Genomic DNA, 16,562 nt, shown 5'->3' with positions numbered 1-16,562 from the left:
GAGTCAGCTCCTTGAATCTATAAGTATAAAGGAGCAGTCTGAGATTTGAGGGGAAGGGACTTTACTCAGGGCCGCTTGGAGAGCTAAGTGCAAAGCCAGGAGCAAAACCCAGATCTCCCACTTCTGTGGAACCCGCGGCCCACCGCCTTGGGAGCGAGTGCAAGCTGTGTATCTCGAGCTAACCGCCCCCAGGGAGCCCACCCTCTCTGGGACCGAGGAGGCTATGACCAGACGGGTGCATGACCTGGATGCGTGTGCCCCCAAGCCTGGGTGGCTGTTTAAAAACTTGGTATAGGGGACTTCCCCAGTAGTCAGGTGGTTAAGGCTCCACCTTTCCATGCAGGGAGCACAGGTTCGATCCCTGGTCAGGGAACTAAGATCCCACATGCCACACTGTGTGACCAAAAACAACAGGAAAAACTTGGTTTGGAAAGGCCAACATTCTTGTGACTTAAAAGGGTCTGATGCTGCAGGTGGTAGTCTGAGAAATACCTGTCTTCTTTCAGCTGTTAATTCAGTAGTACTTACTGGGTGCCGATAGGTACTGCTCAGGGACAGGTGTGCTAGAGAGATGGCAGCAAACAGAAAGGGATTCTGTTCTCATCATTGGCAACCCCGCAGCCATGCACTTCTTTACACTCTTTTTCCAAAGGAAAGTATCCTTTTTAAAGAAAATCAGATTCTAACCATCCATGTCTTTAACAAGCTAATGGTCCCTGGGCCCTGCTGCTTCTGAGTCAGCTTGGGGTGTCGGGCCTTTTGTGAGGCTAGTTCCCAGTTACCTTTGCCTGCCCAGGTCATGGCATTGACCTGGTCTCTTCAAGGCGCAAGCTTCAGGGAGCGGTGGAACGGGGAGGCACAGGATGTCCTCCAGCGAATTCATGCAGCTGCTCTTGGGGTTGGCACCTCTTCGTGTCTCGTTCTTAACATGAAGGAAAAGGGAGAGTGGTGCTTTGTCCACCAGCCAAGCAGCAGAGAAAATAAATGCCTTTGGGAATTAGGAACAAACCTTATCATCACATGGCCAGGGAGAGGCAATGTGAAGAGAACAAAGATCAGACTTGGGCTTGACTCTTGGCTCTGCCCTTTACTACCTACGTGACTTTGAGCAAATCTCCTCGTTTCTGCAGTCAGGTGGGCATAACAGCACCCAGCCTGGCCTTGGGTGAGAGGTGATGACAGTGCACCACGGCCCTGCTGCCGCGCCTGTCCTGGGTGCCCGCTGGACGGCTGCTGTCTCTGCGCCGGTGTGTGCGTTGATACCTGTGTGTGTCGTCGGCCCACAGCGGCCTGCATCTGAAGTCAAGGTGCAGAAATTGGTGTCCGAGTATCTTTAGCAGAGATGTAAGGCGTTGTCAGGATGGAAGGAAGACTTTGTGACCTGGGTGGAGGGAAGTTGGTACCAGTTGATGTGGAACCTGAGAGGTGAGGAGTCTGCCCACTAGCCTCAGCTGTCTTGGATGACGTGTTTGAGGGATGATACTCAGCACCTTGCGCTGTGCCGGTCCGTGGCCTCCTGTGGATTTGCATGGCAGCGTCAGCCCTCGAGCCGTGTCTGTGCCTCGGGGCTTCCCTCTGGCTCACTGGGAACCGTGGGTTCTTCCACTTGGGTTGGTGGTCTCGTTGTCCCTGCTCTGTCTGCCACCACTGACTGTGTTCACTCTCTTCCAGGGGCTCCACGGGCCTTACCCCTTCGGCCAGTCTTAAACGGGGTCAGCAAGAAGAAAAACTAACAAAAGACAGAAGGCTTGACTCTGGGTGGGGAAGGGCACGGGGCTCCTCTGGATTGCAGACCACATCGCACAGACCCCTGGCTCCGACCCCCGTCCTGGAAGAAGAGGAAGACGCAGAAAAGACTAGCTTTGAGTAAACTCAGTGTGCATGTGTGAATGCCGAGTCGCAGGAGTGGTGTTGAGGCTACCAAGAAGAGATCCATGCAGCCACTTTGGGCTTTGTTTGTTAGGTGTCAGTCTAACAAGTCACTAGGTTGCTCGGGAAGGAAAAGAAAAAAATGTTTAAATGGGGGAAAAAAGCCATCTTTTTAAACAAAAATTATTTTGCCTACAGACAGGTTGTAGTTTCGAGCACATGTTAATCTTCCCCCCTCTTTCCCCACTTTTTTTCTTTTTTTTACCTTTTTTTTTTTTCTTTAGATAAGGCATAACATGCTGTTTATAGAATAGCTGCTTGCTCTGGAAGCGATTCAGGTTAAAAGCTGGCGCGGCCTGCTTGGGGACCGTGCGGGTCTGCGCTGCAGGACGACACCTGCCTCCTGACTCCTCGAGTCTCTGACCCCGTTTTTTTAATGGCACCAGCCAGTGAATTACCACGCTTTTCCTCCTCTTTTCTCTTTAATCTTCTGTTGATTTACACCTTTGGCATTTGTATGCGTCAACCCTGTGGCTTGTTAACCACCAGAACCTCTCTGAAGACCAGACTTCCCTGTGCGGCCAGCAGTGGAAGCCTGGAGGACAGAGTGCAGGTGATGAAGCCTCTGAGGCCGAGAGGTGTCCGCCTGCACACGCGTGTAACAGCTCAGATCACTTCCCTTCCCAGCGCCGGCACGCTCACCGCACGGCTCTCTCGGATGCTTGGCACACAGCGGCTTCCCCATTCGCTCTGGGAGCAGTGCCTCTGTGCTGCGGGCATGTGTGTGTGTGCGCCCTGTGCACGCATGCAGCAGCTGGTGCTGCTCACCAGCGAGTGTGCAGCAGGCGGGTGTGGAGGTGCCCGTGCTTCTCTGTTGTCACACAGCTCCCTCCCCCGTGTCTCCCTGCCGTCATCTGGTGTGGTGTCTTCGCAGCCTGTTAGCAGAGGCTGTGCTGTTCGGGTATGAAATCGTAGCCACAGGGAAGGGCCATGCTTACTGACAGTGTGATCTTGGAGACCACGTTTTGCTGGGAATGAAAGGACCCCCGCCCCAAGCGGGATGCTTAGTGACTGGGAGGAGGCGGGCTCGGGGCGGCCCTGTGGAGCCCGGGGCGGATAGGCCGGCTGCTCACGGGAATGGGTGGCCCCACGGGCACCCTGTGGGTTCTGAGCAGGCTGGGATGTGGACGCCTCCATGGGGAGCTGGAACCAGGCCAGAACAGCTGTCTGCCAAAGATACAAGAATATGCAAAGGCCCTCTTCTCTTCTCAGCCCCTCCTTCCCTGAGTCTTGGTTGGTTTGATAGCCAGGACACGGATCTAGGGTGCGGCTGCTGGATCGCCTGCCTATTGCCACACCGCCCCCCTCCCCGGGGGTGTAAACCGACAGGGAGGCCAGGTCAATGGGCGGCAAGCGGTCTCGTGTAGCTGGGTGTGGGTGAGGGGCTGCCTGCCTGTCTGTCTGTCTGGGTGTCTGAGTTTTGGACATGTGTGATGTTTGTGTCTCCTCATCCTCTCCTGAGACTGTTTTTTTAAAAGCTTGACTGTGAGAGAAAAGCTTGTATGAAATTCCCCCAATGCCTCCCCACCTCCCCCCGCCCAGAATAAAGGGGGAGTAAACTCTGGTCCACTGGAGGAACCCCAAGGGAGGGTGGAGCCAGGCGCTGAGAGGGCTCACACTGGGGTACCTACTCTCTATGCACACAGAGAGCACCCCATTGCCAGCAGAGTAGAGGGGAGTCCCTGCCAGGTGCCCAGGCCACCATAGGTCTGAGCCAGGGGCTCACGATGGCCTTTTGTTTGAGGGTCCTATCAGGTCCAGACTGCCGCCACTGTTGGTGCCAGCCTCCCAGACACTGCCCCTCCGGAGCACACCCCCACTCAGCCCCTCCTTGCTTGCTGGCATCACATCTTCAGCTGCCCACACGGAATGGCAGGAGGCTTCACATCCCCTGGTTCCCGGCCTCCTGATCTGCCCCACACCAGCCGCCCCTTCCCCTCGCCCCAGGGGGAGCTGCGTGCCGTTGGTTACTCGGCACTGGCTTCACAGGTCACTGTCAGTGGGTCTGGCCCTGCCAGGAGGGCTCCTGCTCCTCTTCCTCCTGCTTCTAGGCAATCTCACCTGGCAAGGCAATTGTCCCAAGCATGTTGGCTTCCCTCCCAAGAACAAAACCATTTCTGTACGCGTCTTCAGAGAGGTGGGCTCCTTGCCGAGACCAGAGCGCGCACAAGCCGGGGAGTAGGGGCGGGAGGAGTCCAAGGTTGCCCCAGGACCTGGAGGCCCTTGTACCATCATCTGTCTCCTCTCTCTGATTTGAGTTCCGAGCAAGTCCTGGAGTCCCTCTTCCATCCTGGTGGGACAGCAGAGGCTACTGGCTCCATTCCTCTTGGACTCTTTACCAAATGGCAGGCTGCCTCTGGGCAGGACCACCTGTGTCTAGCAGGCAGGAGGGGAGGCAGGCGCCGTCCTTCAGGACCTGGGTCCACAGAGGAGGCAGAAGGGCTCAGGCTTGCAAGGAACCTCTCTGTGTGCATGGAGTGAGGTGTGTGTGGGTGTGTGTGCACGTGTGCATGCTTTTTTCTTTTTGCCACGGGGACAGTTGAATTTGGGGCATTTTTCTACAAGAAACAAGCCTTCTCTCCCCCATCAAGGACTGGCCGTAAACTTTAGTCCATCGAAGGCACTTGGAGCCAGCAAAGAACCTCACCAGGACAGCTGGTGTGGCCCCAAGATGGCCAAGGAGGGGAGAGGGCCTAAGAACAAACACCTCCCCAAATCGAGTGTGAGCCCCAGCAGGAGAGGGTGGTGGGGTTACCAGGCCCCAGAAGTGCAAGCCGGTTCCCTGCCGCCATGTTTCCTTGGGTGAATGCTGGAGCAGCTTAGCTGCTGCCTCCTCCTGGGCACTGGTGTGTAGCAAGCAAGCTGGGTGGGTGTTCATGGCAGGGCCTCGTGGTGCCTGGGAGGAGATGAAGATGAGGAGGTTTTTCCTTACTGTATAAATGAATATTTGTATGATTAAATTAACACACACCAAAAAAAAACAAAAACAAAAAACCCTATTTCCATGTGTGTCAGTGACTTTATTGTGCCCTGAAGTCCCTGTGTAGCCTACTCTGGGACCCGGTAATGTGACCAGTGGCCTTCAGTTTCCAGGGCCCCTGCCATGCCTGTTAGGCCCTGCTCCATCCCCAGCACAGATGGACTGGTTAGTGTGGACCGGCAGGGGGCACTGTGTGGACACGTGCTGCGTGTCAGGCCTGGCACGTGGGTGATCACACCGAGCACCACCAGCCTCTCCCACTGGAGAAGCAGACAAGGGTGAGTTGGGACTGGGACTCAGAAGAGAAGGAACATTTTCCCTGATGTGTTTGCTTGGTGGTTCTGCTTGATTTCAGATTAGATGCATTTTTGCAAACTGATCTGGGAGTCTGAGAACCAATTAGGGCCCACACTCCAGGCAGTTGACAAGCGAATCTGGATCCTACCCCTATGTACTTTTGTGAGACAGACCTATGACCTTGGCCAGGAGATGGTGAGGCAGGTTTCAAGGTCTGTGGCATGAAAGAAACTTACTTGACAGATGCATTAGCAAATGGTGGGCTCACTGGATCCATGCTTTGATGACTCTTGGGAGCTCAGAACTCAGCTTTGTCCTCAGCCACATCACTCTGTGTGTGTGCTGAAGGGAAAGTGAGATCAGAGAGGGAAGAGAGTTACTTGTCACCCAGGCTGGGACCCAGCGCATCAGCTCCCAGATGCTGGCATTTTCACTTAACTGCACGCCCTGGTTCGGGCCTTCACCCTGTCTAGCAGAGCTGAATGTTCTAAATGGTGGCCCTGGCGCTGAGCCAGAGTCTAGGATGTAGGTATGGGGAGGGGGATTCCCCGGCCATTGCCCTGTGGGCAGTTTGGTGAGGGAACCTATGGCCACAGATTACACGAGACAGAGGCGCCGCAGAAGAACTGGTCTCAGCCACAAGGTCTCTGTACAGCCTGACACGGAGCCCAGCGCGAGGGGGACTGGCCCAGAGACCCCTGGGGTGAGCACCTTGCCTCCACCCGTGTCGTGCCAGCGCTCCCGCATCCTGCTTCCTTCCAGGTGCCCACAGCTGTTTGTTTTCTGGAGAAGAAGGGCCCCCACCCTGTCACCTGGGTCTTCTGGCAGCTCAGACCCACTCCCAGACCTTCCCCAACACCTCTGCCATTGGACAGTTATTTGCTTGGCAGAATCTGTTTGTCTTTGGGGCTGTAACCTGTCAAGAAGTCACCAGGCCCTGGGAGAAAGAAGCAGATTTGATGGTAGCTCCTGGCCGGAGCCATTCCCACGGGGGCTGGGTGACAGGGAGGGTGCTCAGCCGAGCTTTTGTCTGGGGGTGCAGTGGGGGAGGTCGCAGCGGTGTGGGCCCAGCCCTCCAGGCAGAGCAAACAGGTCCTCTCGGCCACCTCCCTGTCCCAACTCATGTGGTGCTGGGTGCCTCCCACCCTGTTCTTGGGAAGGCCCCTCCTTAACCTGCTTGCTCTGACCCGGCCACTTTCCCAGACACTGCATGGTGTCCAGCCCTGTCTGGCAACCAAGAGAGCAGGCTCCAAGGGCACTCACGGCCGACCTTTATTTCAATAATTCAGTAATGGGAGCTGGAGAAGGAAATGGCAACCCACTCCAGTATTCCTGCGCAGAGAATCCCATGGACAGAGGAGCCTGGCAGGTTGCAGTCCATGGGGTTGCAAGAGTCGGACATGACTTAGCGACTAAACCACCACCACCACCACCAGAGCAGGGAGCGGGCAAGCCTGCTTGAGAAGGGAGAAGGGTATATGAGTTTGGGAGTCGAGAGCATTCAGAGAATGGATTCTGACAAGCTAGCGTGACTGACGGATGGGCCTCAGATACCTCCTCTGGAGGTGTATTGGTTTAGAAAGCAGGACTTGGGTGGAACTCACAGGTTTTTAAAAATATTCTGAGGTTCTGTGATCTGGAACAGTGCTTCTCAAACCTGATAGTGTTAAAAACACAAATTCTGATTTAGTAGATCCTGTGAAAGAGGACAAGATTCCACCATTCTAACAAGCACCCTAGTGCATGGGCTCCGCTAGTCCTCCGACCACACTTCACGTGAGGATAAGTAGGTGGTGGTCTGAAGGGGTTCACCCACCCCTGCAGCCATCTGGGTTATGAGACCAAGCCAGATCTAGCCAGGGCTGTGTTGTCCAGACCCACGAGAATTTGAGGGAGCTGAAATCATTTAGAATGGTAATGTTCAAGCTGGGCCATGGTTCCCTGACATTTCCCAGGGTTTATCCAAGGCTGTGATTTCTGTCTTAAATATTATTTCTAGCGTTATGTTTTTCCATCACAATAAATGTCTGAGTGTCCACCATAATTATGGTGCTGTTGGCTGAACAACTCCTATTAAACTGTTTATACAGATGACCTCATTTAACCCTTACAACCTTCCATGTGGAGCAGCCAGCCTGGTGCTCACGTTTGTGAACAGGTAACCCTGGAGTGTTCCAACTCCCTGAGAAACAGGTGTGAAGGCTGGGAGCATGGTGTAAGCAACCTCGACTTCGCCCAGGGGTATCTGGGGGGCTCCTCTGAGGATGCTGAGGGTGCAGAGATGGCGGATGGATGCACAGCCTACAGTTCAGCAGGGGGGGTTGGGGCAGGAAACACAGTCTGGGAGAGTCATCAGAGATCATTTAAAGCCTCAGGACCAGATGAGGTCATCACAGGAGTGGCTGCGGGCCTGACCCCATGTGTCACGCACCGCCTCAGTCTGCCAGTTGCCCCAGCTCCCTCTGCAATGATCTCTGACCAAGGAGACTTCCTACTCCAGTGGCTAAGACTCGTGCACTCCCAGTGCAGGAGGCCAGGGTTCAATCCCTGATCAGGGGACTATATCCCACATGCTGCAGTTAAGACCTGGCATAGCCAAACAGATACAGTTTAAAGAAGACGGCCCCCACCCACTGCCCCTAACTCACACTCTCTCCTGTCCGATCCCCATCCTGTCCCTGACCCCTGTGTCCCTGCGGATGGTGACTAGATGGAACCAGGTGGCTGGGGCCTGGGGGGAGACTGGAGCCCCAGGAGCTTGTTGCTTAGTTCCTGTGGCCCAAATCCCCAGAGCACCAGAGCCAACTCTAGGAATTCCTCCAGCTGAGCTGCGGGAAAGGAAGTCTGAGAGGAGCAGGGCTGTGTGCCTGGGGCCCAAGGAGCAAGGCCCTGGGGTGCCACGCTCACCTACCCCAGGCCCACCAGCCCTGGCCAACAGCCAAGACACTGAAGATCCCTGAGAGGCTGGACTGTGATTGCTTGAGGCCTCTGAGCAGCCAAGGCACACACCCCCACACACACACCCCCACGCACGCACACGGCAGTGGAGAGAGGGGACTCCGAGGGGACTCCGGCTGAGCTGTGTGTGTTTGGGGCGGCGCGGGGGGGGGGGGGGGGCGGGGGGCAGGATGTCTCCCAAGCCCTGAGCTGAGAGATAGGTGGGAAGGGGGAGTGTGGAGGGCGGGAGTAGCCCTCCGGGGTGCTGGGAGTGCGGCCACTTGGGAGCTGGTGCAGGTGGGCCCCTGGCCAGCAGAGGGCACCACGTGGCCCAGGCCTTGTCTGGAAAAGATGGACGCCGGCCTGGCCTGGCTCCCGCACCAATAGCTTTTCCAAATCGGCACACCTCCAGGGCAAGTATCACCTCAGCTCTCCCCGCCAAGCCTGGCTTTGAACCCAGGCCCTGCTGCTGCTCTGCTCTGTGATTGCTCAAGTGTACGTCAGCCCTGAGAACCTCCGTGTCCTAACGTGTGAACGAGGACAGTTCTTTTTTTCCAGAGGGATCATGAGAATCAAAACCCTTCGTAAAAGTTTAGCATTGCATACCTGGCGCAGGTGAGTGTCCAGTATGTGGGGGCCACTGTTATTTTTGTGACCCTCCAGATGGAGGTCCCGCTCCCAAGGAGAAGGGGACTGGAGCCCTGGGCATTTGGGAGGTGGAGTCCAAGAAATCCACAGCCTGCTCAGGGGTCTCTCCCAGGACCACAGCAAGTCCTTGCCTTGAGGGTATTCCTTGGTCGGGGTGGGAGTTGGGAAGCAGGAAAGGACTGTTCCAGAAGCGGGTCCAGCTCCCTCTAAGAACAAACTCGAGGGGGAGGAGGCGGTCCTCAGGGGCTCTCAGCACGCGTGTTGAGTGAGGAAACGACCGCATGTGTAGGAGACACTGCCTCGTGTGGGACTGGCCTGACTTCTGGAGGTGGCTGCTTAGTCCAGCGCAGACCCCAGACGGAGGGGCTCCTGGAGAGGGGTCAGCGAGTCACAGGTGCGCTCGAGGTTGAGAACGACAGCCCAGAAGCCTGTGGGAACTGGTTCAGCCGCTGCGGTTTACCACTTCCAAGGGCGGAGCACTGAGGCTCACACGTTTGCTTCCAGGTGCCTGCAAGGACCTGTATCGGGGCCAGGGGCGCAGGCCAGGCCACAAGTGGGCACCAAGATGGCATTGGCACCCCACCCTCGTGGCATCTCCTGCTGTCAAACTCACCCAGACCCCCTGGGCATCTCCAGCGCTTGCACGCTTGTCTTCACTTAGCTCGCTCTCTCCCCACATCCTGGCTTCCTGGCAGTTGAGCATGCTTTAACCAGGAACCACGAGGGGATGGGCTTGGGGCTGGGGCAGTGGTTACCAAGATAGGTCAAGATGGCTGTGTGTGTGTGTGTGTGTGTGTGTGTGTGTGTGTGTGTGTTGAGCCTCTGCCAGGCTCCCAGATGTGGGTCCTCCAGGGCTGATGAAGAGGTCAAGATGGCTGTGTGTGTGTGTGTGTGTGTTGAGCCTCTGCCAGGCTCCCAGATGTGGGTCCTCCAGGGCTGATGAAGAGGTCAAGATGGCTGTGTGTGTGTGTGTGTGTGTGTGTTGAGCCTCTGCCAGGCTCCCAGATGTGGGTCCTCCAGGGCTGATGAAGACACATCCCTGAGTGGGAGATGGAACATAGACAGGCAAAGTGGGCCCGGTGGGGTGTGGGGTAGGCTGAGTGTCCTGTGAGAGGAGCCCGCGCAGGAGGGTCTAAGGGAGCCAGCCCTCCCTCCAGTGCCTTGGGTTGGGAATAGTGACCATTCAGTGTATCCCCAAAGGTGAGACCGGAAAGGGCCCAGCGAAAAGGGGCCTTCTCTCCCCAGGGGCCCCTGGCTACCCCGCCCTGGCTACCTCCAGGACACCTGAGCCAGCAGGGGAGCCAAGGTTCCCCGGGGAAGAGAGAGAATCTGAGGTTGGGAAGCAGGAAGTGACTCCAGCTGGCTCTGATCCCCAAGCCAGGCATCCAGGCTTGGGGGGTCCAGTGAGGCCAGCCATGGTGATGGTGGTTGGGCCCCAGGGGAGGCAGCCTTGGCTCTGGGGATTCATTTGCATGGACCAAAGTGGAATTTGCATCTTTGAGAAGTTCCAGCTGAGGGAAGGGAGTGGGCCCCAGGAGCTCTTAGGCCTTCCGTCTCCCACCTCCCTCTGGGTGGGGTGGGCATGGGGGAGCAGCCCCTGTGCCAGCCAGCCGCCACCTCACCCAGGGTGAAGAGCTCAGCTGAGTCCCAGTGCCCTCGGCTCAGCATTCAAGCTCCGTCCTGTGTGGAACACGGGTTCAGAGGAGCAGAGCCGTCTGCGCAGCTGTGCACGCATGCCTGCACTTGCAGCATGCGATCCAACGTACATGTGCAGTCCTGCGCACCACTCACGCGGGAAGGTGTCTTCACACAACGTCTGTGCCCTCCGTGTACTGACACAGGTGCAGGGACACGACCTTAGTTCACACACAGACACACCCTCGGGGTCACGCCCTCTCACACCAGCATGTGCCCACACCAAAGTTCACACCTGTTTCCCACACTCATCCTTAATAATAGTTGATGGTTTTTATGTTTTCGCTCCAAGTCAGGCATGCTTGAAGTTCTATTCCATCCTCACAACAAACTTCCGCAGCACTGTTTTTCCCTTGTCATTGATGTATACCGTACACACAGTAAGAAGAACATGAAACTCGATGGGTTTGACTTGATGAACTCTTTTTTTTTTTCACTTTAACTGTTTGGCTGCACCGGATTTCCGTTGCTGTGCACGGGCCGCCTTGCGGTGGCCTCTCTTGCTGTGGAGCACAGGTCTTCAGGCACTCGGGCTGCAGCAGTTCTGGCACACAGGCACGGTAGCTGCAGTTCTTGGGCTCCAAGGGCTCAGCAGTTGTGATGCACGGGCTTAGTTTCCCCAAAGCACGTAGGATCTTCCCAGACCAGGGATCGTAAACGCATGTCCCCTGCATTGCAAGACGATTCTGTACCACTGGACCACCAGGGGAAGTCCAGTGAACTCTTTCTTAAGCGCACGAGTCGTAACTGTCATCTCACTCAAGATCTAGACCGTGTCCACTCCCCCAGGAGGCTCACAGGTGTGCCTTGTCAACAGCCCACACAAGAGAAGCCAACGTCCTGGCGCAGTGAGTGTCGTTATTATTCCCATTTAAGAGATGAGAAGACTGAGGCTAAGGCTCCTGGCCGCATACTAAGCAGTGGCCAGACTGGAGGCTCTGACTTCAGACCACCACACCATATAGATGGCTGTTCTTACACAGTGCACACCTCCCTGATAGAGGGCTGTGGTCGTAAGAGGGGTGGACGAACCTATTTTGTTTTTTTCACGAGGAAAGCAGTAGAGACAATTTAAGCTTTGCTTTCAATCTGCCCTTAAAAGGGCACAGCTTGGCTCAGGAAGGATCAAGGGATTGGTGAACTCAGCTCAGAGCTGCTGCTCCTGCCCTGGGGCACCGTGTATCCATGGGGCGGGAGATGCATTTGAAGACACTTCTGCCCCAAAAGAAACCACCTGAGCACTTTCTTCGTGCCTTCCATCAAAGGAGCACTCGTGGCAAAGCTTGATATTCATTCATTCATTCTGTGAATAGGTACGTAGTGAGTACTTACCTACCCGGTGCCCAGCCCTGTCCTAGGTACTGAGGATGCATCAGTGAAACCAACAGAATATGCCTGCATCACGGAGCTGACAGTGAAATATATGGCGTTTGGGGTAGGAGAAAGGGAGAAGCAGGACAGGATGGGGTAAGAGAGGGGAATGCAACTTCTTTTTTTTTTTTTTTTTTGGCTATACCATGCAGCACACAGCATCTTAAGTTCGCTGACCAGGGATTGAACCTGTGTCCCCCTGCAGTGGAAGGACAGTCCTAAACCACTGGACCACCAGGGAGATCCTGAAGTGCAGCTTTAAATAGGCGGTCCCCATGGAGAAGGTGAGGTTTAAGGAAGGATACGAAGCAGCTTTGCAGCTATCTGGAAGAGCATTCCAAGCAAGGAGAATGGCCAAAACAAAGGAAAATAATGGCTCCCTTTTAGATGCCAGTTGTGGGTCCTGTGAAGTGCAGACTGGCATCTGAACCCCTCGCCCATCAGGGCCAACTCTTCCTCTCTGGGCTCCGTCTCTTCACCCACAAGAGGCGAGGCCTAGACAACGAGCTGCCCTGTCCGCCTGCACACTCCGTCCTCACGGACCTGCCCTAACCAGCAGAGGGGCATCTCTGCCCACCCAAGTCCAGGGCTGGCCACAGACTCTGGTCCGGGACCAGACACCGTAGATGCAGGGGCCAGGGGTGGCAGTCAGGGGGCCGCTGGCACAGTTCCGGATATTACAGCATTTCCAAACACTGGCTTTGTGTGTTTGGCTGAATGGGGTGGAGCTACTGGGGATTTGTGTGCCTGGGTGTCATGTCCCAAACATACGCCATAGGGTTATTTGCATATTTATTGTTGAAGGCAACAGTGGATGTGTCTGGGGTCCCTCCAGACTCCACCCTCCCTGGACACTCCCGGGCCTGGCTTGTCTCTGGAGGATCTCTCTCCTGGGGACCCCCTGACCACCTCCCAAGGTTGGCTTCATGTCTTGGCCCTGTTCTCCCTTCCTTCAACACCTTTAGCTTCGCAAAGTCCTTAAGGGAACTGCTTACCCAAGACCATCTAGACAAAGCAGGAAATGGCACAGAAGGAGACTCTGACAGGCCCTATTGAGTCATTTAGGAGTTGCGACTAGCTCTGAGTAACAGACCTGAATGGCAGTGGCTTGAACAAGATGGGGATTTATTCCCTCTCCGTAAGAGGAAAGTCTGAGGCTAACGACAGGGCTGGCTTCTAGCCTCAAGGCCATCTTACTGGCAGAGTGTAGCCACCACAGCTCCAGCTATCACATTCCAGTTCCAGGCAGAAAGGAAGAAAGATGGACTCAGTCCCCTTTTAAAGGAACTGTCCTGGAATTCCTACCCAAGAACTTAATTTATATCCTGCTGGCCAGAATTTGGTTAACTTCCTTCTGTCTCCAAGTAATGCTGGTGTGATTTCATCCAAGGTAATTGGGATTCCGTTAGTAAGAAAGGAGAGAATGGATCCTGGGGAGACAGTTAACAATTTCTTCTCTGTAAACGCCCTGAACTTGTCCATCTCTTCCTTGAAAAACCTTGTGCTGGGACTTCCTTGGTGGTCCAGTGGCTAAGACTCCACACTCCCAAGGCAGGGGGCCTGGGTTCAATCTCTGATCAGAGAACTATATCCCACATGCCAACTAACAGCATTCTGCAAGTGAAGATCCTGCATGCTGCAACACTGATCGAAGCTCCCGAGTGCCGCAGATGAGACCCAGCACAGCCAAATACACGCACACATACAAACTGCTCTTGCCTCTTCTGTGAAGTCTTCCATCCTTACCCCGCAGTCATCTGTTCTCTGGTAAGGAGCACACAGTACATTTTCTGAACTTACTGGGTTTGTCACAACAGAACGCTCCTGGGGGTCGCTCAAGTGAAAGGGGGAGGGTGGAGTTAATTCTCAGAACACAGAATACCAGCCCTGGCATCCATCAAGAGGAAGAGGCGAGGCCTCCCCACCCCCTGCTCGACAGGGGTCAGAGCAGTGGATAAGCCAGGCCAGTCCCAGCCTCCAAGGAGCTGACATTCTGAGGGAGAGAGACGGTCATCATACAGACCAAAACCTAACGAAGGTCGGTTCAGGGACTTCCCTGGTGGTCCAGTGGGTAAGACTCCACGCTTCCAATGCAGGGGGCCTGGGTTCAACCCCTGGTTGGGGAACTAGATCCCGCATGCCACACAGCTGAGTCTGCATGCTGCAACTAAGACCCAGCGCACTCAAAATACATCAATTAATTACTTAAAAAAAGATCAGTTCAGACTGCCCTAAGTACTGAGAAGATAAACCAGAGAAAGGGGATAGATAGAGATTAAGCAGGTGGTCGGGAGCGTCAGGCACGCACTTAGTGAGTGTGTTGAAGGAAGCCCTCAGGAAAGTGGCCCCGATTCCAAAGGCTGTAGACCCTTGAGGAGCAGGGGATGAACACGGCTCCAGATGAAGAGCCCCAGGGCAGGTGTCAGGTGCTGGGACTCTCAGCCCAGGGGGCCTGGCCCAAGCCTGGAGATGAGACCAAAAAATCTCACAAGGGAGTGTGTGTGGAGGGGAGGTGTCCTGCGCGGTACCAGAGCTGTTTAGAAAAGCTAGTGGAGAGCTTCCCTGGTGCCCAGTGATTGAGATTCCTCCTGCCAGTGCAGGGGACGTGGGTTCCATCCCTGGTCTGGGAAGTTTCTGCATGCCTGGGAGAAGCTGCTGAATGAAGCCCATGAGCTCTGAGCCTGCGCTCTGCAACAAGAGAGGCCACCACAATGAGAAGCCCTCACGCCACAACTAGAGAAAGCCTGCACACAGCAATGAAGACCCAGGGCAGCCCAAAAATTAAATAAGTAAAATTAAAAAACACACACACACAAAAACGCTGCTGGATCCAGACACCTAGTGAATGCCGAAAGTCCAAGGCCATGGTCCCCGTAGGTTCCCCTGAGTGGCCCTCCCTAGCAGACCGGGTCTTAGATGTGTGGCTGAATGGACTCCAGGAGGCCCCAGACCCTCGCATACCAGGCAGACCTCCTGGCAGCCCAGCAGGCTTGCATGGAGCCAGCCTACCCCCAAACCAGCCATGTAAGAGAAGCGACTTTCAGCACTGCGGGCAGAGATGCTGGGCCCGGAGCGCTCTTCTCCCTAGAAAGAGCGACCTCAGGGTGCTGGGGGAGGAAGGAGACCCAGCTGGCTCCCCAAGTCCCTTCCTGAAGACCCTGCTGCCCCTGACCTTGTCTCTCACATTACATCTCTGAGGCCCTTAGGAAGACGGAATAAACTTCTCACTAAGGAGCTAAGGGCAGACCCCGCTTAGGGGCGATGCCGTTATTGAGTCACAGGACACTGTCTCAGTTCAGTTTAGTCGCTCAGTCGTGTCCAACTCTTGGTGACCCCATGAACTGCAACACGCCTGGCCTCCCTGTCCATCACCAACTCCTGGAGTCTACCCAAACTCATGTCCATCGAGTTGGTGATGCCATCCAACCATCTCATCTTCTGTTGTCCCCTTCTCCTCTTGCCCTCAGTCTTTCCCAGCATCAGGGTCTTTTCCAATGAGTCAGCTCTTCGCATCACGTGACCAGAGTATTGGAGTTTCAGCCTCATCATCAGTCCTTCCAATGAACACCCAGGACCGATCTCCTTTAGAATGGACTGCTTGGATCTCCTTGCAGTCCAAGGGACTCTCAAGAGTCTTCTCCAACACCACAGTTCAAAAGCATCAGTTCTTCGGTGCTCAGCTTTCTTTACAGTCCAGCTCTCACATCCATACATGACCACTGGAAAAACCATAGCCTTGACTCGATGGACCTTTGTTGGCAAAGTAATGTCTCTGCTTTTGAATATGCTATCTAGGTTGGTCATAACTTTCCTTCCAAGGAGTAAGCGTCTTTTAATTTCATGGCTGCAGTCACCATCTGCAGTGATTTTGGAGCCCCCTCAAATAAAGACACTATGTTTATGATGTCTTTTCTCCCACAGGGGCTCCTTGGAGCCTTCATGGACCCCCTGCGAGAATGTTATCTACCCCCTCCACCTCCATCTGATGCAGGAGAAACACTGAGGCTCAGAGAGGAGATGGACTTGCCCAAACTTCGCAGAGGGAAAGGGGCAAGGATGGAGGTGGAAGGGCCTGAGCTACACTCTGCTGGCAAGGGTCTTAGATGCCGCGGTCGGGCTCTACGCTGTGGGGTCAGCCCCTGGAGACCAACGTTCATCCCGGGGACTGCTGTCCTCATGCACAAATACTGTCACCCATTTCTCCCACCAGTTGGCCCAGAAGGTGTCTCCATTTGACGGTACAGCAAAGGGAACGCTGTGGAGGTGGAGAGCCTGGCCCAAGGCTTCAGGGCATCTGGGCCACGTCCTCTGGTTCCAGGCCTGCCCTTGACACCCAGCACTCCTGTGGCGGTGCTGAGAGGCGGGTGGATGGGTGAGACATGGGCTCCGTGTCACTTACACCCGGCCAGGTGTGATTTGGGGCAGCTCAGTGATCCGCTGGGCCTCAGTGTCCCCCGCCCGTGAAATGGGGCTAGTTCCTGATTCACAAGATCTGCAGACAGTGCCCAGCTCATGCCACCTGAGGCCCCCACCCTCCTCGTGGGGCCAGGCAACAGCTGGGGGGCAGCTCCTCAGTGTGCCCTGGTGCCCCCTCCCCGCCCTGGCCTGTGGCCAGCGAGGCCCGCCCAAGCCACATTGTCCAGATGGTACCATAAAGCTATCCCGAACCTGGGCTGCTCAGGAACAAACAGCCCTTCCCGGCCCC

The 16,562-nt window shown here is 55.4% G+C and overlaps 1 protein-coding gene across 3 annotated transcripts in view; it reads left to right on the top strand.

The window, feature by feature from the left end:
- ILRUN (inflammation and lipid regulator with UBA-like and NBR1-like domains) overlaps positions 1-4,928 on the top strand; it is a 102,930-nt gene extending 98,002 nt beyond the window's left edge. For all 3 annotated transcript variants that reach the window (XM_069564145.1, XM_069564141.1, XM_069564143.1), the window contains one exon: positions 1,672-4,928. In XM_069564145.1, coding sequence (XP_069420246.1) covers positions 1,672-1,707 — 36 coding nt within the window. In that variant the 3' untranslated portion in view covers positions 1,708-4,928. The remainder of the gene's footprint in view (positions 1-1,671) is intronic.
- The last annotated feature ends 11,634 nt before the right edge of the window (positions 4,929-16,562 follow it).

Source organism: Ovis canadensis, chromosome 20 (genome assembly GCF_042477335.2).
Source record: "Ovis canadensis isolate MfBH-ARS-UI-01 breed Bighorn chromosome 20, ARS-UI_OviCan_v2, whole genome shotgun sequence".
Classification (NCBI taxonomy): Eukaryota; Metazoa; Chordata; class Mammalia; order Artiodactyla; family Bovidae; genus Ovis; species Ovis canadensis.
This window is presented reverse-complemented; position numbering and strand designations above follow the sequence as displayed.